Consider the following 27,453-nt stretch of genomic DNA (forward strand, 5'->3'; position numbering starts at 1 on the left):
CAGAAAGCCAGGAGGTCCCATTAAAGTGCAGAATCACACAGCTTGATTTCATAAATGTGTTTTGGTTTCACTACCAGCAATAAAACTTAAAATGCACTCTCTGGTGGAAGCATACCATTTCAGGGATGAATGAAAGGCATAATTAGATAGTTTTATATATTATGGAGCTGACAGCTCTGCTTGTATTAAGCATTAGTTCTGGCAGAGATGAAATTGTCAAACTTTTTATAAACCATGGTGGTATGAGAGGCTTTGTTACATTTTTAGGATAATATATTTAATAGTATTCATGTTAGGTCATAGTTTTTTGCATAATATGTTGCATTATTTTTATCCTGAACTAGAAACTACTGCATATTATTTTGTTAGTTTGGTATTTTAAAGTTTGAATTGTTTTCTGTAAGATAGACTTTCCATTAGGTACTGAGTGTCCTAGGCTGATGTTTTGACCTTTCTGTGCTGCAGAGGAGCTTGAGGAGAAAGCCTTGAAGTCATTGTAAGGAGAGGATTAAAGACTGTTTAATAATAGTTTGAAGTAACCTAGATCACCAGTAGGCATTCCTTGTCCCACTCTCTCTAACAAAAGGTCAGAGTTCTGCAGAAAGTTGCCTAGAGATAGCATAAAGGATCACAGTTAATGGACTGTGTGTTTTTGCAATTTTCCTCCAGTGGTCACTAAATTGACTTTTCATAACAGTTTTTTTCTTTTTTTGCATCATTTTTAAACATAGTTCTGTAAGCTCTAGTAAAAAAACCAACTATCAGCACAGTTCTTACTGCAGAGACTTGCTCTGAGGCTTTATTTGTATTTTGAGATGCATTGCAAAAGTTCACAGAGCATGTGCAAATCAGGCCTAGGATTATAAATAGCAGGAGATAGCTGATGTGCTTTTGCACATATCTTAGACCAAAGCTCAGAACAAAGGAAAGAACCAGGGGATTGCATTGTTCTTGCTTCTCTAGGATAGGGGAGACTCAGCTGAGTTCTGGTAGTAACTTCTGTAGGTGATATATGTGTAATATTATGTTTGGAACTGAATTCCAGCTCCCTAAGGAGTCTGCTGTGAACTGACTCTTTGCTGATGTTGGTTGGGGTTGATTGCTTTATATTTTTTTCATCTTTCTGTGGTTTGGGGAGTATGGAAGTCATTCTGTCTCCCTGTTTATTTATTATGGTGTCTGCCCTTTGTTCTAGTCTGTTGCTTGGAATATGTGCTTACCAAGGTCTCTGATATTAGTTTTTAAAATTATTTTTATTTTCAGGATCCAACAAACCTGGATAAGTTCAATGTCTCAAACTTCTTTCATGTTAAGAACAACATAAAAGTAATTGATCCAGGTAAGGATGAATTGAAGGTAGGCTGAGAAAATACAAACATGGAAAATCTGAAGATGATTCTGTAGAATTGTCTCAGTTTTCTGGAAGGAGATCTCTCAGTGGTTAGCTTATTATGCTCATATCTGGGTTTTGGGTTTTTTAAATCTGTTGTTGTGCAATCAAGCATCCTTTTCTATTTACCCAATCAGAATAACTGAGTATTATCTCACATATGGAACATCTAATATTCAGCAAATAATAAGCATACCAAGACAGAGGACAAGTAAAACTTGTAAAAATTAAATATTAAATTAAAATATTAACTAAATCAAATTCCACAGTCCAGCAACCTTCTTCCCCTACTGGCACATTAAATACCTGACCCTGGGATTTTTATATCACAGGCCTGGCCATTCAGTGAGGAGATGAAGAACAGAAGTTTATATTGTACCCAACTGTATTTTGTCTTTATTGTTCTATAAAAATTTTACAAGACTTGAAATGGACTTAGATGATCTCTAGTGGTTTCAAATAAATTTTCTTGATAGTTGGCTTGATTTTTTTTTCTTGTACATCATATTGGTATTTATTGTGCTATATTTTGGGTTACACTGTCAATGATGTTATGCATTGCTATTTGTCACTGTGTCTGGAGGAATATATATAATTGCTAGACATTTTTATTTTTAAAAAAGTACCATTAATAGCTGGAAAATTTTTGTGTAATTAGGTATGTGATAAACTGAGGGAGAACAAAATACAATGTTTCTTTTAATTCTGAGTGATTTAACTTTTCTTACCTAGATGAAGAAAAAGCAAAATTAGATCCATCTTACTATTTGAAAAATACAAACACAGAGACCCGAGAGACTTTACTGGAGCTTTATAAGGAATTCAAAGGTGATGATATTTTAGCAGCTACTATGAAGGCTCCTGAAAAGAAGAAAGTGGATAAGCTGAATGCAGTAAGTTGACTTAATTTGTAGTTTGGTACTGATTGACTTCTTCAAGAAGGGTAATAGTTGTTTTTCTTCTTAGAGGCTGTATTGCAGTGTAAACAAACACTGCTCCTTCTGTTTCTTCTCACACAGGAATTTGTCATAGATGAGAAAATGAGAATCATATCAGGATTCCTTAGACATGCATAGTATGTGTCAGTGAGTTTCTATTTGTGAAATCATTGCAAATGAACCTAAACATTTGAGACCTGAATCACAATGAGAAGGAAGAATCCTTATGATGTGGTTATGTATGTGTTGGCAGAAACTTTTTCCCAGGTTATAATGTCTCACTTTGAGTTTGTTTATCATTGTTTCCTGCATTTATTGGCAGAGAGAGCACACCTTAAGGGGAGTGCAAGTGAATAATTTCTGGTGTGGACAAATGCATAAATCATCCACAGCTGCTCCTCCATTTTCTTTTTCCACTGGAATGCAGGGTTCAGTGGAATATTTTAGAGGATGTTCTTCCAGGTGCATGTTCATGGTTGTCAAGAGAAGCAATTCATCTGCATCTAGATTTTCTACATCAAAGGCTGTTTCAAATGGGCAAGAGAGAGTATTCTTCTGTCCTTTAATATTCTGGGATGTGTGTGCCTACTTGCTTTGATTACACTTACATGAAAAGTAACAGCAGTGCAGCATACAGCTTTTAATGAGAGGGCTTAGAGACAGATTAGGGAGTGTATGTGACCAAGGAATAGATCACAAATGCCCTCTTTTTTGGGACAGTGTTAAAATAAATAATTTTTTTTTAAAAGTAAGGAGAAGTAAAAAGACAGAGATAAGGATGAGCTCTACACATGTTGGGGAGTTGGATTGTCAGCTTATGACGTGGGTGGGCATAGCTGCAAACTTGCTTAGAATGCAGTGAAACCTTAGGGAATGAGCAGTGACCTGGCTGGACTCTTTACAGACATTTCCCTGGAACTGCTAAGCATGTCTCTGGCTTTATTAGATCTTTGTAATTTACTACAAAATCCATGTGTGACGTTAACATTTCCCCTCTGCAGAATTACAGAGCTCAAAATAGACCTTGGGAACCATGGGATGGTGCCTCTGCACACAGCAGGGCCAGCTGTGGGAGGGGCTGGTTTGCTCTCCCCTGCAGTATCTCTGTGGTTCACTGGATTTTCCTTCCTCTCAGTAGCACTGGAGATTTCTGCAGATGTCTTGGCAGCAGTACTCCTTGCCTGTCTGTACCCATGGACGTACAAATAAATGGTGATAATAGAATTTCTGCAGAGTGATGAATTAAACTGCACTGGAAGCATTAAGCCCCTTTGGCTCAGTGCATGAGCAGCCTTAACTACAGTTTCATCAGAGCAAATGTGGGCAACAGATGGAGAATTATCACTGCACTGGGGATTTGTTTCCTTCAGCAGGAGCTAGAGCAGAAAGTCTGCTTCAGAAGGATGGCATTTGTATGTTTCTAATGCTTATATAGTATCTTTGGTAGATGAATTCTAAAATCTAATATCCTTTTCTCTTGCTTTTTCCTCTGCAAACAGGCTCACTATTCCACTGGAGCTGTAAGTGCTTCCTTCACCTCCACTGCAATGGTGCCTGAAACTACCCACGAAGCAGGTACCAGAACTACCTACCTGCAAATCATTGATTTATTTCTGAGTTTCAAAGTGTGCTCCTTAGCACATACACGTTTATGAGGACTGAAAGAATGCATTGGTAACTGGTCAGTGCTGATGCTATGGAAATGTATTCCCTGACTAGATATATCCTTACTTTCCAGTGAGGTTGTTGTGAAAATACTGGAGCAATTATGACCAAGCTTTAGATTTGAATGACAGTTACTTCTTTTGAACCAAAATTAATGAGATATTTTCTATGTCCAGGGATGACAAATTGAAAATCCCCTTTTCTAAGTTAGGAATGAAATATAATCTCTCCTCAGATACCATGCAAAACCTTGCCCACCTTTTTGGCCTACTCCAGTATTAGTTAGAACAGCAAATTTTGTGATGGTAACTTTTAGTTTACTGCTTTTCATACAAAAATACATTTTAATACAATAAAGTTTTATTTTATTCTCCAGTCTAAACACAAATGTGTAAGATTTATTAAGTTTGGATATTGATTAAATAGCTGAGTCATTAGTATTTCCAGTTGAGAAAGCTGAGCACTAAAATTTAGATGGCAAACACTTAGGCAAAGATTGAACACATTGCTAAAACTATGTTTACTAAATTCATTTCCTTTACTTGATAAGTTACAGTGATTTGAAGGTGACTGAGTGCAGAAAATATCTGACTAACTGGACATTTTGACAAAATGGGAATGAAACATCATAGATTGATCCTTTGGTTTGACTTACCAGTAATGTCCCCAGTAACAGCCTCAGTTGTTTTCAGAGCTGAGTAGGTCTCTGTATGTCAGCACTTTGTGGTTGACTGATGACTACCTGCTTGGCTTCCAGGATTGACAAGAAGCAGTCTGGGTTCAAAGTAATGTTTGTGGTTGGTAGGCATTGCTTGAAAATTATAGTTTGTAATACTGAATGCTTCTGGGATTTAAAATATACATTATTTGGTTGGTTCTCAAAGAGTTGGTGGCTTACTATAATGGAAAGTGTTTTGCACAGAGATTAATGCAAGGTTATCATAGATGAATTGCAGACTAGGATCCCTCAGGACCCAGTGCCACAGGAGAAGAGGTCAGACAGTTGGTTCTATGAATTGTTTACTGATGATTTCTAAGGATCAATGAGCAGGCTTCCAGAGAGCTAATTACTGTCTTCTGCTCTGATGTAGCTGCTATTGAAGAAGATGTTGTGAGATACCAGTATGTGAAGAAGAAGGGATATGTGCGACTTCACACTAATAAAGGAGACCTCAACTTGGAGCTGCACTGTGACATGGTACTGTGCCCCACAAGATGAATTTCTGTAGATAACAACCAGAATTGGAGCTGGCAGTGGAAATGTGTATATATATCTATATATATACATATAAAAATTAATTAACTATATATATTTACACTGTATGTGTAATGTTCTCTGTGAGTAGTCCCTTCATTTTAGTGGACTACCTACAATATGCCAAAGTACCTGTTTAGAACTGCAAAGGGTCAGGATTAATGACCCAAAAAATGACCAGGAAGGAAGACAGCAAAGAGAAGCCAGAGCACAGTGAAAAGGGAATAATCCAAGGTTACACAGCAGCTTACTGACAGAACCAGGAAAAGAACCTCACTGAAACCAGGAACAGTCTGTCAGTCTGAGCCCATGATCCCCAGAAATGGTTAGATTTGTTTCTAAAGCCTAAGCTTTATAGATCAAACTTAAATTAAAACCTTAGAATATATTTTTGCTCCTGTTGTCCGAATTCTTAAAGTTCAAGTTTTCAAGCACCTTCCTTTTCCCATTAAGAGAAGATGATTTTAAAGAACAACATACTGGAGTTTTTTATAGTCTGTACAGTCAGATTCTGGGGGAAATCAGTGGCTCTTAAAATAATAAACATGGCAAGACTTCTGATAGATGAATGAGTTGTGGCTACAGTGATGTCTCAGACGTCACTGCTTGGGTAGTGTGTTTGCTTATTTATTTGTACAGCCACTGCTATAAAAGGAAAAAGGTTTTCAAAGCTTTGATGGTTTACTGAGATTTTTGTCTCAGGATATTATAGGCCTGAAAATTGATATTTTAAAAAGTTGAAGGATGTGGATATTTTAAAAAAGATGAAGAATAGGGATTTAAATGGTAAAACTTGTGTTTCTTCTGAGCCTCACAAAACATAAAGGCAGTGGTGCTGGGTAGGAGCTGGGGTGCCTGGTGTGAAATCCAGATGTACTGGGAGAATGCATCCATTTTTGTGTGCAAGGAAGAAAAAGGAGCAAACAGCATAAGTCTTCTGGCTTTCCCTTCTCTTCCTTTCTCTCACATGAGTAAGAAGCAAGATATGTGAAAACATCTCAGGCTGATCTATGCAAACAGCATGAGAATTTCCACAGCAGTGTATCCTGTTAGTAACTCTGTAGGTCTCTGTTATCCCTACAGGTGTTTTCCATGCTATGAAATAGTAACACTGTAATAAGGCAAAAAGCAGAGGATGTGAGTACAGCAATATTTAGGGGAAGCAGCAGAACAAGCAGATTGCATTGAATCATTTGTTTTGCCATATGTTCTCAAACTGGCTCCTGGCTAAAGCAGGCTGACTGCAGCTATTCTTATCAGCGTGGGCTCTTTGGCCACATGTGTGACCAGTGTCACTCAGTCCTCAGGACCCAGGCTCAATTGCTCATTATAAACTTCCTGGATGATATCCATTATGTTTCCTTTTTTTCCAGATAAATTCCTATTCATCCACCTTTCACACACAAAAGCTTCTTCATGTACACCCTGCAAGTGTGTGCAGTTTTACACAAGTAGACATGCTCCAGTGCTGGCCTCCAGCCATCTGTTCCTTGTGTCCATTAAATCTGCGTGAATTCAGCAGACCTTTGGCACTGCAGAGAGAAAAAAGATATATATTTAGAATAAATAAGAAAAGCTTGCTGCTGTAGGGAGGTTTTCACAACATCCACCTTAGGTCATCATCCTAGGTCTGTGAAATCAGCTCTTTCCTGGAGGCTCTTGTTTTTCTCCCTTTACTAAATAAGGAGATTGTGCTTCTAACTTTGGTCTTCCTGAATCACACTGAGGTCAGCTCAGTGCAGACAGAGCAAACACCTTGCAAACACATACCACGTACATAGGTCACAAACATATACACAAATCAGCTACAATGAGTCTATTGAGACTGCAAAGATCAAAACAAATGTAAGTATTGTTAAGCACTTCCAGTTCACCATGCTTGTGAATATGTGTGGCAATAGTCTTAATTAATCATATGTCAAGTTTTTATCAGCTTTTCTGCCTTATCCAGTGCACATAGGTTGGACCATTCCTGGAAGCTATTTGGAGCTGGTTTATATACAGAATTTGGTTTTCCTGTCAAAGTGTATAGTGTGGGTAAGGTCCTTGAATGCAGTTAGGGGGAACGGAGTTGTACCAAAATGCTCTCTCAAATTAAACTGCACAGGGTTTTTTTAATTGCTGAGGGATATCCTGTGCATATCATTATGGAAGCCACCCTGGCAGTGATCATAATTTCACAGTAGTTCCAATATATGATTGTGAAATGTTTAAGGAAGCTTGAGGATGAAGTTGCTATATAAATATGACAGATAAATACCTGTGTCCGGAGTTAGGATTTGCAACATTTAAATTACATTTTAAAATAGCCTCATGGTTTAGGTTTCAATACATACTTTGAGGTGAAATGTCCTCACTGAAATAGAGAGCACAAGTGACATACTTGCTCCCTTAGATGATATGTGTACTGAGTCTTCAATTGGATTTTCATGCCTCTTGTCTGTATTTAAGCAAAATGTTCTTGCAGTTTTGCTGTCAGCACTCTGCACTGCTTCTGAAATCTGCCCAGTATCTCCAGTATCTATTGCCTTCAACACTTTCCTGGGTGCTCACTCCCTGTCCCTTCGCAGCTCTTTCCTTTCTTTCCCATTTTTTTGAGCTATTTGCCAGTATGGATTGTTTGTAGCTCAGTCTATATGTGAATGTGGAAACCTTTGTTTAAAAATAGAGTTCTTCATATACTGGTACTTTAAGGTGCCAGTCAATAAGATTGATAGTGATGAAATTCTTCCTAGCACCAAAAACCTAATCAAGAAATGTTTTGTATTGATCCAGGGCAGGAAATCAGTGTTGCAGTGTGATTGAAGTCATCAGTTACTTTGTGACAAGATTCAGAAAGAGCATGAAATAGGACTAGAATCCAGATAATTTCAGTGTTTGAAATCACTTGTTCAGGGCACCAGAAAACTTCACTCAGGTTCCAGAAGGATGGTGTGTGGTTTCAATCATTGACCTGAAAAAAGGCAATAAAAAGACTTTGAAAGATAAGCTGGGTTTTTTCCCACCCTTTTGAATTTGTGCCTCAGATGAGCAAAGGTGCTGTTCTTTCTTGGGATAAAAGCAGTGTGCCTACTGCATTTTTTGGTCATTTGTTTTTCTCCCAATCCTCCTATTCAGATACAGTATGTTCCTCCTGATGGGGACTAATCAGGTGGCCATTTGTAGGGATGTTTTCCAGGAAGTTGAGTTCAGCTGCACATAAACATTTGTTGTATGCATTAATTGGATAAAAATTTACAAAAATTCTACTTGCCAGAAGTAATTCTGGCAAGTACAGAAGATTTAACGACATCCAACAAGTGTTATTCTTTCAGTTCTAGTCCCATGCATGTCAAACACATAAATTCTGAAGAAATAACTGATGAAAGGCAATGATTATCACTGAATTTCTTGTATTTTATTTACTGTGATTTTTCTGGTCTCCTCAAGTTCTTTCAGTTGCTTTAATCAAGTTGCTGCTGGGAACAACTGCATATTATCCATGTGAATTCTGCTGCATTAGTCACTATAGTGATGGAGTTTTACCTTGTAGGTGGTGGAACAGCCATTTTTAAATACATATATATATACATATAAATAAATATGTAAATGCAATGCTCCAGAAGACCCTGTCAAAATGATGAACACGTGGTTTGATGTTCTATCTCCCTTCTCTGCTGGGTGTGTCTTCTGCCTACAAGTGGTCACTGGGTGATGATCTGGTGGTTTAGCACATGCCAAGAGCTGTAATCAAATACTAATCTGTAGCTGCCATGGCAGGTTTTATAAATTCACCTCTCTCTCTCAGGTTTAGTACTTTAAGGTTTAAGGGCAAGATGGCAAAACAAAGAATGTGAGATGGATTTCAAAGCTCCATCTGACACTCCACAAATGCTGTTTGAGGTTTTAGGGCCTGGCAAACTCTGTTTAATGATGATGTCTTGGCATAGCTTTCCCAAAAGGCTGTTACTCTACAAACATTGATGTTTTAATCTTTTTAGGCCCTCTGACCTGTTAAATATGCCTGTGATCTATAACTGTGTAATCCAGCCCCTGTTCTTTGAAATCACCTCTCCTTTTGTGTGAGGGACTGTTCTGAAGATCAGAAGCCTGTAAACTTCTTATCCATTTCCACTGGCAAAGAAGTGAGTTGCTGAAAAAATCCTTTGACCTCCTGGCATGATGAGGTTTTCCAGTCTTCCTGAATCTCTCATTTTCTTTCTGATTTAAACCTTCATTCTATTTGCTTTCTGTCAACATGGTACTGTCTGGGAAATAAGTGGCTGATGTTTTACCAGTATCTGTTCATTTGGTGATAGGATTGGAGATATGAAATACAGTGGTCTTGGCATGGTTGTAATGGCTTATTTATTATTTTTTCTTCAAAATAGGCCATTATAGGAAGAGCTGCAACTCTCAACTTTGAGAGTTCTTGTCAACAGAAACTAAGAACAAACAAAGCTGTGTTTTTCCAGTAGAAGAGCTGGATGTGTTTTTAAAAAATGTTTGTTAGAGAGGATGTTGTTACTTCTTGGTGTGTTTTTTCCTCCAAGTGGTACAATAGCAGACAGATCTATTGCTCTTTGGGGCTGAGAGTAGGATGGCTCTGCACAGCCATCTTGATGAGCAGGACACTTCTAGGTTGTTCTGAGTGATTGGAAGCTGATATTTTAATAGTTTTAACTTTGAGGGCACAACACCCTGTCCTGGTTTAACTCCAGTCAGCAACTAATCCCCACACAGCCACTCACTCACTCCCTGACCCGTGGGGTGGGGGAGAGGATCAGAAAAGGGGAAAACTTGTGGGCTGAGGTAAAGGCAGTTTAACAGGTAAAGCAAGAGCTGCACACACGAGCAGAGCAAAATAAGGAATTAATTCAGCACTTCCCAAGGGCAAGCAGGTGTTCAGCCATCCCCAGGAAAGCTGAGCTCCATCACCATAATGTTTACTTGGGAAGACAAACATCATCCTTTTAAGTGTCCCCCCTTCCTCCTTATTCCCACAACTTTATATGCTGAGCCACCTCTCCCTGAAGCTGTCCCTGCTGCCCTGGGCTGTCTGTGTGTTTTCCTGGAAGCCTTTGGCACTGAGTAATTGGTGGAAAGGCATTTTGCTCATTTGGACCCTTTCTGCCTTCCCAGCTGCCCTGGCAAGCTGGATCTGGGAAGGGAATTGGTGTTATTGGATCATGCCCCTTATTTCTGACATTTTCAGACATGAAGTGCAGCCATCCCATGGCAGCTGTGCCTGCCATGAGTGATCCCAAACCCGAGGATGAGGTGGGTGTTCTGGAGTTACACAGCTGCTGCTCTTCATCTTTCTCTGACGTGTTTCTTGTTTGTACCTTGGCTGCTCTGATGAGAGCAGGGTGACCTTGGGAGGTTGACAGCTACCAGAGCTTCTCTGTCTAGTGTGGAAATTGTTACAGGTTGCATCTTCTGAAAAGGTGGAATTTATGTGCAGGCAGCTGCAGATGGATGAAATGCCAGGGAGCCACTGAGGGAACTGTTTTACTCCAAGTTTTAAGCTGCTGGAGGTTACTTGAGCAATTAAAGTTGCATCCTCATTTAGACTGTACCCATTTGTGCTGTCCTGTTTACAGTCCATCCTCATCAGCACCCAGCCCTGCACTGTGCTCTCTGACAAGCTCCTTGACCCTTGTGTGATGACAAATTTGGAGGGGGCAGTGAGGTGGGGAGAGGATTGTTTTCTTTTCTACCACTGCAGTAAATGTAAGTTGGAGGAAAAGTAGTAGCTGTGGCTGACTCTGCCTCTGGAGATCTAGTAGTTAACATTGACAAATTAGATGAGTGAATTAGATGCCTTGTTTAATTTGAGATGTGCTCAGCTAAACTGATTGATTGTCCCTGTGTTTGCAAGAATGTGAGAACTAAAACTGAAGTGTGTAATCTTTTTACTGGCATCTTGTCTAAGCTGAGCATCTTGCTTAGACTTCAGAAAAGTTTTCAGTAACATCGTGAACATCAATGTTGTGGAAGAAATGCCTTTTAAAAGTGAAATTTAGCTATCTGCTGAAGTCTTTGCTAAATAGCTGATTAAATTACAGTGACTTTCTGCGTAATGAGAATGCATTAATTCTGCTCTTTGTTCTAAGCAAACTTGGAGGCTTTGAGGTAGCAAAATAGGCAAATGTTTGCTATCAAGTCAGCAATCTATTTCCCAAGGCATAGTTAACTTGTTCTGATTCTTTTTTATTATCAGTAGGAGTCTGGCTGAGTGTTTCACCCCACAGTGCCCCAATGCTTTCATGTCTCCCAGTGCTCACTCTCTGGAACTGTGCTCTTCTGATCACGGATCACAAATTGCCTGAACACATTTGCTCGTGGTATAACCAGTTGAGAATTGTGTCCCTTAGATGAACTGTGGCTTTCTTGAACTGAACCACCACAGGCAGCTGTTGTTTGCCACCATCACCTGTCACTGGCTCAGTCCCTCTCTCACTCTGGGGAACTGTTAGCAGGAAAGTGGAGCTGGCAGGGAGTGGTGTTTAGGTCTGGAGTAAATGTTTCTCCCGTGGGAAATGTCATGGGCTTCCCACTGTGAAATTCTTCCCATGCTCTTGCACCAGGCTTTGTGGAGTTTTGGGTTTTCTTGTCCCTGTTCCTGTGAAACAAAGGGAATGTGCTCATAGTTCATTGGTGCAAAGTGAAACGTGGTGGTTTAAATGGCCTTCCAGAACAGTATTGGACACTGAAACATTTACGTATTTCTTTCCATGGCTTGGAGGAGGGAACAGACATTTGCACCTGAATCACCAGGTGGTGATTCCTGAAATTGTACTATTACATTTAGCTCTGACTAAGCCATAAATAAAACCAAGCTTTTATTGCTAAATTCTCTTCTGGTAGGCTGAGTACTACAAATTGAAAGGTAGGGGGGAAACTGAGTTTAAACCTTACCAAATCACCTTGTTATGGGCTCACACATTAGAAGAGTTGCTGAATGAACAATTACAAGGTAAAAAATGCTCTCTGTAAAAGTACATAAATGGATTAAAGCAAAGCAAAATCCACCTTGCATTTTAAAGGAGATCTATGTTAAGAAAATGGAAATCATTGTTTGAAGCTTTAGAAATTTCCATCACTAGTTCATGCCTCTTAGTAGCAGAATTCTGGCATTTGTGTGGTAAGATGAAGGCTGTAGAATGCAATTTTAATTTGAGAGAAGTGAGCTTTTCATTATTTTCTGCTTTGAAACATAGGGTTAATGAGCATATAGCAAGGCTCTGTGGTTTAGTGCCACTACTACGGTTCATCCAATTTAGAGAGAAAAAAAGAAATAAAAGGGAAGTGAAATTAACACAAGAAAATTATACAGATGTGCGAATGACAGCTTCTGAATGCTTAGTGTGAAATTTCCCTTCAAGGTTCATGCACATCCTCCAGGGATGGAGCATTTTGAAATGATTAGCTCTTCACATAGTAAAGCTTTTTTCCTTGCAGTCATGGCAACAACTCAGGAGCTCTTCCCTCTTTTCCCATCTCCCGCACCTTGGCAACAGGAGTGCTGCAGGTTTTCATCTCCTCCTGTTTGGCTCTTCGCTGCCCAGTAGAGATTCTGAGTTAAGGTAACTTTTACAAATGTAATGAACCATTGTGACTAATGAGAAAGGACAGCTGCAGACTGGGAAATCAGATAGGGACCTGGCTTGGTTGGTCCCACCCTTCAGGTCTCGGGATGCAGCAGGAGAGATGAATTTTACCTGGCATGGAGCCACCCTTGCTGGCAAAATGGAAACTGAAATTGGCTCGAATAAAATCTGCATTTATCCTAGGAGTTTGTAGTAAGCACTCAGGTTTTTTTTCTGTTTTGCTTTGGTTTTCTAAATTGTATATTCCTTTCTTCAGTGTTTTCTGAGTATAATTATTTCACAGTCTCCTGTCACTGCTATTTTTGCAGGGTCATTCTTTGTAGCAATCTCTCATTAACTCTGAAATTTGTCTGGGCATAGTAACTGGTAGAGTGCTGGTGTTTCCACACTACTAAGTGTGTTCGCTATATGGAGACTTAAACCTACTTAGAAAACCATTGGGCTGTGGCCCCATTAAATATGTATATCTGTGAGCCAAGCAAAGCATTTGTGGCATCTTCTGGGATAAGTACTCTTCTAGATTCCTGTCTCAAAGCATTTATTAAATTTTTACTGCTTGTCTTGGGTGTGAATTTTCAGCAGTTGAAAGACAGTTATCTGGCATCTACGGAATAAATAGGGAGCACAGTTGGAGCAGGTGACTCATTTTTGGTATAAATAAAATTTTTCTTCTTACTATTTGTCATTTGGAAAGAGAAGTGTCTTTAGCTGAAGGACATCATAGAGACACTGCAGTCACTTACATGGTCCCAACTTGACCTAAGAAAAGGAGGATTTCTCAGGGCTCTCCTACCACATTCTTTGGTCAGAAAAGCCTTTCACAATTTTTAAATTTTCCTCTTTAGGATTGTCACTGCATCATTCTGAGAAGATATTGCAGTAGATTTGAAACCATGTTTTCTGTCAGTGGATTTCAGATCAGGTCAACATGGTTGCATTTTTCCCTAGACTTCCTTACATATAGGTCAAAGTCATAGTCAGTAGAATAAAATAATTTCAGTCATTTCCTGCTTAATATAAAAGGGATAAAGAGGGAAAAATTAGCTGTTGCTGTTGAGGCCAGTTTAAAACAAAACCAGCCAGAACTAAAAAGAGAACCTGGAGCACACAGTCAGTGGTGAGAGAACAAGACACCAGGGTCACCTCCTGCATTTCCAGGTGCCTTGACCATCCCCTCGTCCTTCAGAAATGGTGTGAGAAAAGTGCTGTGCAGGAAATTCCTGAAGAAGGAGACAGCTTTGCATTCAGGGAATGGGAGTCTGACATCTGCCACAAGATCTTATATCAAATAACAAAGTCAGGTTTGTTTATGTGTATTTATATGTCATCAGTCTTTGTAGTTGAAACAAAGACTTCAAAGACTGGCCTTGTTTGTGTGGTCAGTGCAGGACACAACTTCATTACTGAGGATCTGCACCTTCCCCATCAACCTCGAGCATTTTCTCCTGCTTTGGACAGGATGCTGCTTTAAAAAATCCCTGAAATGTGCTTGGCAGTGTGAGATTTGGCAAGAACATTAGCTGCTTTGAATAAATCAGATAATCTGAGCCAGATATTCTAGATTTACTGCATGACTGAAACTGGGGTTTATTACTGATTGAATGCAAACCTCCTTATTTGTGTCTGTTAAAAAGCACTATACAAGGTAGTGGTAATGTTGCTAAGGAACTGTTTACCTGCCAAATGTATCTCTGTGATGCATGAGGTGACCATGGGAACCAATTTGGTGGCAATTATTTAAAGAAAACCTTGCAGTGAAATGACTATTGCATGTATACTAAATATTTCTGAAGTTGCATTTAAAAAGCTTATTTCTGGGAAAGGGTATAATAGCTAAAAATCCATTTAAAGAGAAGGGTCAGCACAGGTCCTGCATAAAAAATACATTACTAGAGACAGGTTTTTTTTATGTATATTTTACAAATCATGTTTTGAAAATAAATAGGAAATCTGGTTTGGGTTATCAGCTTTGTGCAAATTTAGATTATTTGGTGTCCATTCCTAGGGGACTCAGTCTTTTGCCTGGTTTCATTTTTTTGTGAAAAATTAATTACAGGTTGCTGTATTCCCCCTCGAGAACTTATTAGCTATGTCTCTCTCTCCAAAGAGTGCTTGGCTCTCATGACATAAAGTGCCCTGGGCTAAAAGCTGCTGATTCCATTTCTGATTCATAAAGAAATTTTTAAACTTATTTTTATCCTTACTGACATTTTCCACAAGTAATAACTAATAGCAAAATGCTAGGATCAATGCTGTTATGATATTGTCTTATAAAGGACACCTCTGCTTCACAAGTGATTCCTCAGAGGTTGAATTTTACTAGAAAGATTAAGTACAAAGATTATTTTAAAGCATATATGTTGAATTTAAAGCAAAAAATATCACATTTACTATAAACATTGAAACTGTAGGAGAACCTCCTGTTGCTTGATACAGTTTTATGGAATATAGTTATATACTTGTGAGTTGCCCTCAAGATGCCACCAAAGTACATGTCTTGGTGACATTCTACCATAAAACCATTATGGTACCATTACCATTTTACTCAGTAATGAATTCTGTAGGAAATCTGAAAGAATGGCTGGTGTAAGATTAGAATTTGCTAATTTTTTCACTTGTGGCCCAGCTGACAACTGTCATCTGAGTAGAGTAATTAAGGAGGAATCAATATTGAGAATTTATAATGACAAGTAAAGTTTGTTTGGAAAATTAAGAGACATTTCAGTGTAAATAAGGAGGAGTGAGAGGGATTGTGTTTCAGATGAGAAAATACAGAAAATTGAAGCTCTGTAGGGTTCTGGATGAATACTTGTATGGACTGGCTTTTCAAGAGATACAGATTATTTCATCCTTAAATTGTTATAATCAGGCTGGCCTTGGTGGTTTTCTTTTGCTTTTAAGTCAGTTCAGGTTGCATAGCTCAGTCTCTGTCCCTCAGCAGCTCCCAGACCAGGAGTGAAGTCACAGCAGTGCAAAGTGAATTGGTGCCTTTCACAAAGACAGGTCTGGGTGTGCTCACCTACAGCCCCTGCAGCTCATGCTGGGCTTTACTTGCCACCACATCTAGCAATAAGGATATTTTTAAGGCCTCTAAGAACTCAGTTAGATGTATTCTTTTGTAAAACTGAAATAGATTTATGCACATAATCCACAGTGGAGTTGGAAAACATGTCCAAGTATAGAAAACAGCTGTTTCTGTACTTGTGTTTGTTTGTCTGAAGGTATTATAGTATTGCAGAGAAGAGAATCCATGCAATTACAGTGGAAGGATGATGAGGTGGAAAGTAAAGTTTTTCAGAAGGTACTGTTTGAATATCATGACTCATAAATTCACTAAATTACTTTAATTTGCACTGTAAAAGTGAATTAGAAGTTGGGAATATATTTAGCATCTTAAATTTTTATTTAGAGCTTTGAAAACAGTTTGGTTTTTTTTTATTTTTCCTGTGTTCCAGTGACTTGGGTCAGTCCCATTGTTACTTCCAAGTGGTAAAGAGGACCAAATGCTTCTCTCCCAATTAGTTTCAATGTGCTCACTTTGAAATAGTGGAGCAGAGAGGCCAGGTTCATTCTGACTCTGGTAAATTACCATTTTTCAGTGCTAGAAACCCCCTTTGGAACAGGGTTGTGATGTACTGCTGGAACTCAGTGACTTGCAAGTCTCTGAGCTTACCTGGGTTCACCATCAAGATGTCAGCTGGGAACTCCTGTTATCTGAGCTAATGTTCAGCACTTCTTAGTGCTAATTGGAAGGTCTGGGTTTAATTTATTTAACACAGTGTGTGTCTCTCTAGTGTACCTTAAAAGAAGCTTTATTACAGACTTTTTCCTGTAGACAGAGCCTCCATCCTCTTCTAGTCCTGCATGTTTGTTCCTTTGTGAGGCACAAGTGAGAAGTGATTCTTGTAACCACTGTAATGATTGTTTAAAGGTTGTGCTTAATTAAAACTTGCTGTTGTCTTTCAGACACCCCGAACATGTGAAAACTTCATCAAGCTGTGCAAGAAGAACTATTACGATGGAACAATTTTTCACCGATCAATTCGGAATTTTGTGGTGAGTATTAAAAAACTCCTGTGTAATGCACAATATATGATGTACTCAAAATATCCCATATATTTAACTTACCTCAGGTTTAGGTGGTTCCATGCATGACAACTTGCAATAGAAGTGTATCAAATATACCATCAGAATGAGGGTTGTCCTTACCTGTACCATGTGTATTTCTGGGTGTTACTGACAATTGTCTGACTAACATTGTCACTCAGAACATCACTGCATTCAGCACTGCATTTGCTGCCATTCCAGACAAAGCCTTGAAGAGTCATTGCCTTGGCTCTTGTTATCTTCCCCAAGATGTGGGTGGGTGGTTAATGAACAGAAGGAGAGAGAGGGAAATGCATATTTGGATAAGTAATACTGTGGCCTGGTGAAATCTCATTCAGATGAAACTTTAGCAAGCATCTGAATTTCTGTTTCAGGTTGTGGTACTTGGATATTATCAGGTTATCCTTTCCTAGTGTGCTCCAGCACTGGGTGCCCAGGTTTCTTGTAAAGGAGTTAAAGAGCACCTTGTGTTCCTGAACTGTGTCTTTGGTAGTCAAAGATCTTTATTTACAGAGTTACAGTCCAGGCAGCTTAGAATATTGTAGCTGCCCTGTAACTTCCTTTCAGAAGAATGAACAACCTGATCCTGAAGGCAGAGCACATCTCACAGGGAACATTACTGGATGTTACATTCTGTCCTGTCATCCTACAAAAAGCTTTTTTTCTTTTGACAGCACTGTGTATCTCAGTTCATAGTTAAGCTCACAACTACAATTGTGCTTGTGTGCTATTACTTTGAAACTGATCGTGTCATGTTCCCTCCACTGGTATTAAGGCATTGAATATTATTTCTGTAGATCCTGCATGTACAGTAATTAATACACTGTTTTGTTACTCAAAGATTGGTTTCACATGAGGATTTTTTCTGCTGGAGGTAGTGAGTGGATACAGATTCAGATACAAAAAATATTCCATATTCCCCCTTTTCTTGCCTTCCCATTATGTGGAGGGTTGGTAGCAAAATGTAAAGCCTTTCCAGTTCCAAAAGCAGTGCATCACCAGTTAAAAAGCAGGTTCTGATTCAGCACATAATGAAAAGGATGATCTGGTTAACCCATTTGAGATTAGTTTTTTTCCCTATTTACCTATAAAAGACCTATTATTTTTATGAAACTGCCATTCTGCTTATGGATAAGCAATGTCAGGGATGACAGCCACCTGATAGTAAGCTCCAAATAAGAAGTAATGGTTTCCTTGTTGCTGACTCGTCAACATGACACAATATAGAAGGCAGAAAATTGAGCACCATTGGCTTTTATGGTTTGTATTTAATGTCTTTCACATAGATGCATATGTAACACTGATTTAATTTTAATTCTACAGATCCAAGGAGGTGATCCGACTGGAACAGGAACAGGTAAGGTTGAGTTTGAATCAAGTAAGTTGTTCTCACTTCATGGGCTGTGTTGTTACATTTACTTCCAGACAATTTAAAATTAAAATTCGCTAAATGATGGTAAGTGGGACATTGTGTTTACTTTAAAACAGAGGTTTTCTTGATATATTTTTATGACCATGTTGACTATGTTCAAAATTTCATCCGATATATTCTCAGTCTAAAGCTTGGGCACTCTTCCATGCAGAATTCTTGTGGATTTTGCTTCCTTTTTCCTTCAGAAAATAAATAAATGAAAATTATAATGATTTTACAGCTGGTCTTCCAGGGCAAAGAATAAAGGAAGAAACACATTCATGCAAAGTTGCTTTCAAATTCAGTGTTAATGATATACTTGAGACCTGCCTTAAAATTGGTGATTGGCCAGACACCATCTGTTCTCCCAGCTAGTTGCCTTGTAATGCCCAAGCTGCTCTTTTTCTTACTTTTGGGGATCACGGCTACAAATTCTTCCTCCTCTTCTTTCTCCCTTGGTTGAAGATCTGGGAACAGTCATAGCAGGAATGGTCAGGGGGCAGAGCAGCTGAAGGGTGTCACAGCATTGCCCACCACAGGAGATAGGTCATGAAATACCTCTGGTCACTGCTGTAAATTTGCTCATTTTCCTCATGCACCTTCTATGTGCCCACTTGTGTCTGTCACCAGCATCCCCAGCTCCTCCCCTGCTTAAATACTTTAGCTCTATTTACTGTGTTAATTATGTTACTGTAAGTTGCCTCCTTTTCTTGAAGTGTATGTGATAATCAACAATTGCAGGATTTGAGACTAGTTAAAGGTTCAGTGTTTTGATGGCAAAAACCCATTAACAAGAACTGTTACCATCTATGCTTGGACTGTCAGATGTGATTTTATTTTTTTATACATAAAGTTTTGGTTCAAATCCCAAAAGACATAATTAGGAACATCTTTTGAAATGAGAAATTAAAGAGGTGTCAGGAGACGGGAGAGATTTAATAGGTTGACTCAAACACCTCTCACCCTTGCAGGGTGGAGTTCAGATCCTGCTGTGGAATGAAAATTAACTTGCTGGTGTCATCCCAGCTTCTATTTGTGCAAATGCAGAAGTGCTGTGAGACAGCAGAGTTAACAGAGGCAGAGGACTGGCATCACTGCTGCACTGAAGGGCAAGGCTCAGCTCCACTGCCTCTGCCAGTAGGAAGTGAAGTGCTAATAAGCACATAGGATGAAAAACCTCCTACATATATTCTTTCACTTAAAAAAAGGAGTCTAATGACCTCTAGTATTTTCCATCTTGTTTTCCTCCTTGTCATTCTTAATTAAAGATGAGGATATTGCAGGCGAGATGTCTCGCAAACATCTGTCAGGACTATTAAAGTTCTAATGAAATGAACAGTGTGCACTCAAATAGACATGAGTCTTGCAGATTTTTAGAGACTGGCTGCAATTATTGTAGAGTCCAAATGGTGCAAATGTCTTCTTTGCACCTGAATGGCTTTTATATTTTTAAGACAGTTGAATTTTATATGTCTTTACCTAATTGCTTATTGAATATTATAATATCACAAGGAAATCTAAATGGGGAGCCTGGTGGGCTGTAGATTGCTCTTGAACTGTCATGCTTTGTGTTTAATACTTCAGTGAAGCTGCTTAGACAGTTCACAGAGTGCAAGTAGTCTGTCAGGATTTGTTCCTGACTACTGGATAGATCCAGGGCACTTGACTGTGAGGCAGAAATTCCACTTGTGTGTCTGGAGCTGCAAGAAGGTGGCCAGACCTGAGGCTGGATGTTCCCTTGGCAGCAGGGCAGCCAGAGGAGGGTTCAGCTCAGCAGCACTGCTCTGGCAGGGCAGATGGACTGATGCTCTCCTGGGCTCCCATGCTGTAAAAATGTTGGTCCATTCGTTTGTGCATTATTCATGTGATCACAGGCATTCACTTTAGGAAAGCTTTGGAGCAAAGCACTGGGATTCAGTACTTTGTACCATTTTTGCCTGTGGCTTGTTTGTTATTTGCAGGATAAATTCCCTTTATTTATGTCTTCTGCTGGAAGGGATTTCAGTATTTTTTTGACTCACTGCTTCTTAGAAGGGGAAAAAAAAGATGCACCTTTGAAAGCTAAAAAAAGTCTGTAAGATTAAATGAGCTTTAGAATAAATAACTTGACTTCTGTAATATCAGAGAAGCATATGAGAACAGAACAGGGCTTTCTTCCCAGATATTTCAATTGGCAATAGGGAGGACTATTTGGAGGTTACCCTTTAAATGTCAATATTATAAACTGTTTCTATTAGAGCTTTTTGTAGGAATACTTCAGAGCAAAAAGAACATGCTTTGTTTCCTCATTCACACAGAACCTTCTGCTTGAACTGATGATTTCTAGCTAAGAGATTTGGCCTTTTTCTTTTTTTCTTTTTCTGGAAAAAACCCCTTTTCTTAACTGATACATGGAACATGCATTAAGCCTCCATATATTCTTCCTCTATTTATTTAATTATTCTTGTTCATCAGGAACTTGAACAGACTTGTTTGAATATCTTCCCACCATTTGGTTTCTGTCATCTGACATTCATGCCATGTGTCAGGTTTAAGGTTGCAGCCCCCAGATGCTGAGATGATCACCCACTCCATTGCTAACTAAGCCCAGGACTGTTCATCTTCTGGGTGGATTTGGGCACAATTAGTACAACATGCCAGAAGGTGACTTGTCATACATACACAGACTGTAGCTGTGCTTTGGCTCACCCGGATTAACTGTGCTTGTGTTTTAAAACAGCTCACAGAGGTAAATGCCAGGCTGGTTGTCACTGACCATCCTCTCCCAAGGCTGCTCCAGCTGAGCTGTTCTCTCTGGAAGCACCCTGAGCTTTGTTGTTTGTTATTCAGCTCCCCAGTATCTCCTTCTTGACTCTGTCCTGGACTGTCATAAAAGCAAATGTGACCCAGCAGACATGTGAAGGACAGCTAATTCTGGTACTCAGCAGTTAGCTTGGAATGGAGAAGGGTGGAAATTAGCATTGTGGCATCTGGGAGCTGAGATACCACCCTGAGAAAAGAGTGGGGAATAGAGTTTTACCTTAGCTCAGCTGTCAGACCTGCACTGCCAGAGCAGTCAGATACACAGTGCTGCAAGGATGACACTGATTTGGAGGACCAGACTCATTTTCCTAGAGCCTTCACCTTTCTCTTTCATAAGACTACTGGGAGAAATTTTATTGTGGTACAGCAGCTTATTTCTTCTCTAACAAAATAACCACCCATAGAGGCAGTATTCAGAGCAATAAGCTGAGTCATGGTCATTCTTTGTAATGATTAATTATTTGAAAATGAATTTTAGATTTGTGATGTATCTCTTTTCCTGCTGTTCATAACAAGTAAGTGGTTGAACACTGTGAGTAATTCTAACTCACGGTCGTGCAAGTGGAGCAGCTGCTCTGTATTTTCAGTGTTCCAAATAATAGAAGAAAATTTGCATGTAGAAAAAATAGGTTTAATATCCTAACCCTTTTGTATGAAAAAGGGAGAATATATGCAAAGCATCACATTTTCAAAGCAGCACAGGCTTTTTTCAGCTACTCTTTCTTGCAACCTGTTGGAAGGTCTCATGAATCAGCCTGTGATTTATGAATCCAGGAGGGCACAAAGGAGACACATTATAGCTGTAAAAGTCCAGGATGAAATACTACTGGTAGATGGGAATTGCATTTTGTTTGGCAGCAAGAAGAGCTCCTCTGAAATGTCAATAGCAAAGGACTCTGGACAAACTTGATCAATGCAATGTGATTTCCTAAGATGGCAAGTTCCTTAACTGTGCCAGTTTTAGAGCCCCTTTTCTTGCATGATTGTAGTGCAGCAAAAGCAGGAGCAAGACCTTTTTATCTAGAATATTCTCCTTTTAATCTGCAGTCCCTGTGCACATCCACTCTCAGGTTTGTGGGGTTGAGTTCCATATCCTCTTATCTGAGAGGAGAGAAGCACTTACTGCCTGAGCTAAGGCTTTCATATTTGCAAAATGATTCCAAAATCTCACTTGGAAAGCTCTACAGAAGTGTCAGATGTTATTATGTGCCTCGTTGTTCCAAATGACAAGAAGAAAATTACAGAAAGTAAGCCATCATTTTTGTGAATCAGAACCCTCCTACTTCCTTACCACTGCTTAGCAATTTTTAAGCCAGAAAAAGGAAGGATTTATTTAAAATCACAACTGTCATGAATGATGATTCCCAGCCCACACCTGGCTTTTGGAATGCTACATTTCTGAAGCTTTAGATGCATCTCTCAGCTCTTTGCCAGAAAGTTGCACAAAATCTGTGATTGTACCTCAAAAAAACTTACATGCTTTTAGTAGGAACAAAGACTACGAAAGAGTAACCTGGTTGAGATCAAAAGGCAATCTGAAAATGTGGCTTTTTTTCTGTGTAGTTGCTGATGTGTGACTGCTTCAGATGTCAGTTTAAATCTGTTCACCTGTTTACTATCAGCACAGAATGCAGATACAAGACTGAATAACTAATCATGCTTCAGTACAAGCTAAATATATCTTGCCACTCTGGATAGCCACAGAAATTATTAATGTTCTTTTCTAAGAGCTGTGTGGTTTGTTTCATTTCATCTCTGTGCGAGAATGAGTTAAACACATCTTTAATTTAAGAGAATTTATTTTAAAAAGGAGAATGCATGGAATTGTCTCCCAGCTTCCTGCAGCTTTGAATCATGTGCATCTGAGTAGGCATGTGATTTTTATTTTACAGAATTGTACAAAAACTCTGAAGGCATTAGACACTGTGCAGGTAAAATGCTGTTTAATGGCACTGTATTTCTGTGGCTGATCCCAAATACATTCCCAGCTTTGTGCAAGCAGGACATTCCCATGTGCAGACTGTAATTATTCCCAACACCAATCCAGCCAGTGGCAGTACGTGCTGGGGCCATGGCTGCTGCCATGTGAACTGATTTTTAGCACAGAAGCCCACAGAATTCTTTTCTAGCACTTTTGTAATAGGATCTCAGGAACATTTACAAGTCCAGTAGGCACACAGTTCCACTTGGACAGAAGATAAGCTGAGAGGGAGGTGAAGTGACAGGCAGTGCTGCCAGCTGTGGATGCAACACCCAGAGTCAATTCTTGTTTTCCGTGGGCTTTGCTTGTAGGCTGGTACATCAGCACTGGGGTGAGGGCTTTGCATCATTGTGACTCCAAATATAGCCAGCAGAGATCTGTGTGCACCCTGAGAAAGATTTGGGGAGTGTCAGGAGGAGCCTCTTCTCTTTGTGGCACATAGATTTGCTGGAAGGGTAACATAAAAAGACTGGAGCCAGACACTGCCGTGCTCCCACCTCCTCTGTCTGCATCCATTCTGCTTTCAGAAAATGTACAACCACACCTCCCAACTGTGTTGAGAATAAACACAGTAAAATCTGCTAGATACTTACAAACACCTCATAATTATTAGCAGGTTTGGAGCCTGAGTGGTCTTCCCAAGTTTACCTTGAGCTCTAATATGGAGAGTAAAAGGTAAGAATGTAAAATCCCTGTTCCAGCTGAGCATTAGGCACTATGCTGCCATGGCCCTAGACTGATGAGGGGTCTGTACTTAATCTTCACAGAGAAAGTCATGCTGGATTTCAGTAATTAAAAAAATGTATAGATGTAACTTGCCATCTTCTGACTTGTTCTGTCTAGTCCTGCTTCAAGCAGATACTTGAAGCCTGGAACAATTCCAGAGGTTAGCTGGAGTTTGATGAAAAGCACATTCAGGCTATTTTTAATTTAAGGAGAATACTCTGGGGTTTTCCTTGAAAAAGAAAAAAAAAAGTATTCCCTTTAAATTATTTTTAAACACCAAACCAAAACAACAGCAAAACCCCCAAGCTGTGCCTGCTCTGCAGAGTGCCTTTGCAGTGTCTCCTCTGCCCTTTGCCAGTCTGGGCTGCCAGGTCTCCACAGACTCTTCAGTTCTGTCCTTCACAGGACGTCTGGCCTTTGAGGCAAATGCTGCACAGGCCATTCCCTGCTCCTGCTGCAGCTCCCAGGCAGACAGAATTAGCCTTGGAAACAGCTGTATGGCAGACAGAGCAGGGGCTGTAGCTATCTGCTGAAATATTAGTGCTTATTTCCAGGGAGGCAGAATGAACCAAACTTAGCTTTCATACATATGAGATGAATTCTGACCTGCAGTGCATGATCCGAAATGAAATCATACAAATATAAATATTCCAAAGCCTAAAGATCATGGCTCATTGCTCCTGTCTGCAAGCTCTTGGGTCTGGTTGTTTGCAGTGCCAGAAAGAGAGAGTCTCTCTGTCATTCACAATTTTTCTCTTTCCTTTTGAATTATTTTTCTGACCAGTGAAGGCTTCAGGCTTGATTCCACTGTCTTTCAGCAGCTTGGCTGTAATTCCAACATCAGCTGGAAGCACATGAAGGCTGTAGAAGGCTCACAGGTTTGGCCACTTGCTGCTCTGTCCCATCTCAACAGACTGTGCTCATGTTCTATATCCTCTGAAAACTTCAGACAGCACAAACTCCTCTAGAGCTGCCTGCAACTGTACCACATCCCTGTCACCCACCTCTGGAAAATATTGGCATATGGGATCAAGCTGATGTAATTTAGCTGATCTTAAAATATTCAATAGCCAGAGATTGCTGAACCACTGCTGTACTCCTGATTACAGAAAATCCCCACAGGCTTTGTCCCTTTTGTCACCTCTTGTCAAACTGCAGAGCAGGCAGCACTCAACTCTATTTATAGGTCTTTTGAATATGATTAATTGGGTTTTTTAATGGGTCAGCTTTTTCCAGAATTTCTCACTTAGTTCCACTTGCAGCTGTCCATATGAGATGCTTTGTTTTCATTGTATCATCTGAAACTCTTTCCTCATTTAATGCACTCTTGTGATTTTTTGGGTAAGGTTTTCAGTGCCTGATTCATTCCTTGTTTTTATTTACTGTTTCTGTGTGCAGCCATATCACCAAATTGCTTTCTGTGCTATGTGTTCACATGGCTGTGGAGCACTGCAGATCCCTCCCTGACCTGCTGCTTCTCCAGTGATACATTTACTCTGGAGGGCTCTTGAGCCAGTTCTGCAGATGGACCAGCCTTGCTGCCTGTTTGGATAGTTTTGTTTGTTTTATTTTTAATACTGTCCTAAGGTGAAATATTTTTTCATGGTTTGTCAAACAAGATTATGGATTTGACTGTAAAACTATGACTCATCTCAGCCTTCATTTTTCTTATTAAGAATGATCCTGGAGGAAAGTGCAAATGAAAATGTCAGATCTGTCATAAATAATGTAAAAATGACAGTCAGGAGGAGACCTCTCACGGACCCTCTCTCTGTCCACAGCCACAGAAAAGAAATCAGTTTTGGAGGGCTGGGGCTGGGGTTTGTGCTGTTTTATCATTCTTTTACCTTCATTGCATGTAAGTGTTCACATCATCCAGGTATCTACTCCAAGTACCTAATTTTTGCCTTTTAATTTGGAGCACCATATATCGTCATTCTTCATTGTTTAGTCTGGGATTAAGCATTTGAGCTTATAGCTCCTATTCTTAGATCATTCTATGAATGTGTTTCATCTCCCTGATATTTTATTTCCAGAAGCAGTGCTATATCCAGAGTGCAATTAAACTGGTAACTCTTTGCTCTGTGTTTTGTCATGAAGCCAATTTTAAAGATTTAATGTCTCAAAAGAGAAAATTTATGGTGGACCAGGAGGAAAAAATTAAATCCTTGACTGTTCTTCAGCACAGGATACATAAAGCTGTTGATAAAGTGTGGTCTGTTGCAGCTGATAGTGTGAGGGCACAGAAATATGTTGCCAGTTGCAAACACCAGATTTCAAGGTCGTGCTCAAATACTGGCCTAGAGATAGGAGTGAGGTAACAATGTATTAACACATGGTGACTGCAAGTGCTGGGAACCTTGAATTTAATGCCAGTGCCTGTTGCAACACACAGTGGGAAATTAATGAAAACAAACATTCTTCTTCATTTTTTTTTTTTTTTAAGGAGGAGAATCTTACTGGGGAAAACCTTTCAAAGATGAATTCAAGCCCAATTTGTCCCACACGGGACGTGGTGTTCTTAGTATGGCAAATTCAGGACCCAACACAAACAAATCACAGTTGTAAGTAGTCATTTTCTTTTTTATGCTTTATTGGTTGTCTCTGGACATTGTGTCTCACTCTGTTAAGAAGAAAAATGACATTTTATGAGCTACTCTAAATGTAAAGTTTAGTAAAGGGAGATATTCTGTTGAGTGGTGCATGTTGCAATCAGGGCTAGAGCTGCTCTTAGCCCATCTAAGAGCAAAGTGAAGCATGGCAAGAAGACCTGTGGGTTCATTATATCAGCAATAACTTGTCTTTTTTGTTGTAATGATTTGAAGTTTTTGTTTTTGTCAGTGTCCCTCCCCATTATTTCCCCTATAGTTATCATCATTCATCACACCTCTTCATTCTGTTTAAATTCAGCTCCATATTGAACTTATTGAAGGAATTGGATGAAACATAAACTTTATGGGAATATAACTTCTTTTTAGTCACCTGATTTTAAATAATGTTCTGTTGAAATGTGTAGACCCAGACATGGCAGAGTGTACAATCTGGGATTGAGAATAACTTGGTTTCCAATGTACAAAAGCAGAATCAGGACTAAAACAAGGGAAAACTTAAAGATACTGAAGTTGTAGTGGCCTTGTTCATGTGTAACATTAATATGGGTGTTTGCCTGCAGTTCTTTAAAAATGTTCTGTGTCACTTTGAGCCAACTGTTTATTGGTTGCTCTGTAAGTGCTGCAGTATAAAAAATTGGCCTTTTATTGGGAGCCCCAGGAAAGAGAGAGAGTGTGTGTGTGTAGAACTGTCACTTGGCAGGGAGGGAGAGAGGGAGTGGGTCTTGGTGTTCATGATACTGAGTGTTAGGATGGCTTGTAAACTCTGCAGCAGTGTGTTTTGCTTTAATTAAACACAAGGCCTTGTCTCAGGGCCTCACATTCTTAGGCTTACTTGGATTCTTAAGCCTAAGCACGTGTGGGGCAGTTTGCTGGATCAAGTTGCTGTACAGCTTATTTTGGATTTGGATGTTACTGCCAGCTCTCACGTGCTAAACTAGGGGAGAGTGGAGGCTTCTTTCTTATTTCTTTTTTTT

The 27,453-nt window shown here is 39.5% G+C and overlaps 1 protein-coding gene across 1 annotated transcript in view; it reads left to right on the plus strand.

The window, feature by feature from the left end:
• Positions 1–27,453, plus strand: part of PPIL2 (peptidylprolyl isomerase like 2) — a 68,146-nt gene that overhangs the window by 25,644 nt on the left and 15,049 nt on the right. The window contains exons 9-15 of the mRNA XM_059485332.1: positions 1,264–1,339; positions 2,123–2,283; positions 3,828–3,903; positions 5,085–5,191; positions 16,807–16,896; positions 18,271–18,304; positions 26,314–26,431. Of these exons, the coding sequence (XP_059341315.1) occupies positions 1,264–1,339; positions 2,123–2,283; positions 3,828–3,903; positions 5,085–5,191; positions 16,807–16,896; positions 18,271–18,304; positions 26,314–26,431 (662 nt within the window). The remainder of the gene's footprint in view (positions 1–1,263; positions 1,340–2,122; positions 2,284–3,827; positions 3,904–5,084; positions 5,192–16,806; positions 16,897–18,270; positions 18,305–26,313; positions 26,432–27,453) is intronic.

Source organism: Ammospiza nelsoni, chromosome 18 (assembly GCF_027579445.1).
Source record: "Ammospiza nelsoni isolate bAmmNel1 chromosome 18, bAmmNel1.pri, whole genome shotgun sequence".
NCBI lineage: Eukaryota > Metazoa > Chordata > Aves > Passeriformes > Passerellidae > Ammospiza > Ammospiza nelsoni.